Source organism: Chinchilla lanigera, unplaced genomic scaffold (assembly GCF_000276665.1).
Source record: "Chinchilla lanigera isolate Chin_1 unplaced genomic scaffold, ChiLan1.0 scaffold00044, whole genome shotgun sequence".
NCBI classification, from domain to species: Eukaryota; Metazoa; Chordata; class Mammalia; order Rodentia; family Chinchillidae; genus Chinchilla; species Chinchilla lanigera.
In genome coordinates this window covers 11,436,635-11,438,002 of record NW_004955445.1, presented here as the reverse complement: position 1 = coordinate 11,438,002, position 1,368 = coordinate 11,436,635, and the positions used below count along the sequence as shown (strand labels likewise).

Genomic DNA, 1,368 nt, shown 5'->3' with positions numbered 1-1,368 from the left:
TAAAAACAAAAAATTAAAAAACATATATATATCTTTATATATATCCTTTATTTGACCACAGAGCTAATAAGAGCTGAAACGCCTACAGAAATCATCCTACTAAAATATCTCTGGCCCCACCCCTCCTCCATGTCACAGCTAGAATAAACCAAGCCCAGGCTTGGCATGGTGGTGCACGCCTGTAATCCCAGCACTCAAGAGGCTGAGGCAGGAGGATCACCTCGAGTCTGAGGCCAGACTGGGCTACATAGTGAATTCAGGGCCAGCCTGAATTACACCGCAAGACTCTGTCTCAAAAAATAAATTAAATTAAAAATATGCTGTCTCAAGAAAATAAAATAAAGTAAAATAAACCAAGCCTTAGGATAGGGAGGAAACCTCATTCTAGGTCATCACAGTAGTGTAATGCTGAAACTGGAACCTGGATCTCTTGATTGTCGCACTAGTGCTTCCTCTTCCCAACCTATACTGCCCACCTCAAAGGTCCTAGCAGAGGCTACCACACGCCTACGAGGTTCTGTCAGTCTCTGCACCACAAGTATGTAAAGAATGAAGAACGAGAGGTCCACTGGGAACAGTTAACCAACAAAATCTCGTGTCATTATGAGTCAAAGGACAACACCCAGTGAGTCTAGGGGGAGGGGGAGCTCTAAGGTTCTTGGTTGGCCCCAGACCTTGTTCCTAAGAGGTATCTCTTAGGGGATTATTTCTCTCTCTCCCTCCTCCCTCCCCTTCTCAGATTCTCCTCCTCTCTCATCCTTTTGCTTCAGTCAGCCCCCAAGCCCAGGAAGAAGTGGCTGCCAGGCCGCCAGCATGGGATTAGAAGCAGGGAGCCAGGGTGTCGGGGTTTACCTGCCCGGACGAAGTAGCAGTGCAGGGAGTGCACGTGGACGTCTTCACTCACAGACTTGGCTGCAGCCACCAGGGCCTGGCCCACGATCTGACCCCCAAAGAGCCGCTGGGTGGTCGGTACCCAGTAATGCCTGCCTCTGTAGGGAGAAAAAGAAAGCGGAAAAGACTTGAGGTCTACACTAAACTCCATGAGCCTCAGTGAGCTTCCAGCACAGAATCTCTAAACCTTACTGGGGTTCAGGATCCTTTTGAAATCTGGTGAAATCCATGGATTCATGTACATATACCAACTCCCCAGGATGAATATGTTCATTATGTGTCACAAACACATACTGATAAAAACCTATGGTCTCTATCCTCAGGCAAATATCCGTATCACTCTGCGTAAGATTTTACAGTGTTTATGACTACCCAATCCTTCTGTGGACTTCAGTCAGGATAATAAACTAACTTCATAAGGGGCTGGGGATTTAGCTCTGCAGCACAGCGCCTGCCTGGCAAGCACAAGGTCGTGAG

General features: G+C 47.4%; 1 protein-coding gene across 1 annotated transcript in view; it reads right to left on the bottom strand.

Moving 5' to 3' along the window:
* Acot8 (acyl-CoA thioesterase 8) overlaps positions 1-1,368 on the bottom strand; it is a 20,158-nt gene that overhangs the window by 16,804 nt on the left and 1,986 nt on the right. Inside the window, exon 2 of the mRNA XM_005392408.2 lies at positions 853-989. Within this exon, the coding sequence (XP_005392465.1) occupies positions 853-989 (137 nt within the window). The remainder of the gene's footprint in view (positions 1-852; positions 990-1,368) is intronic.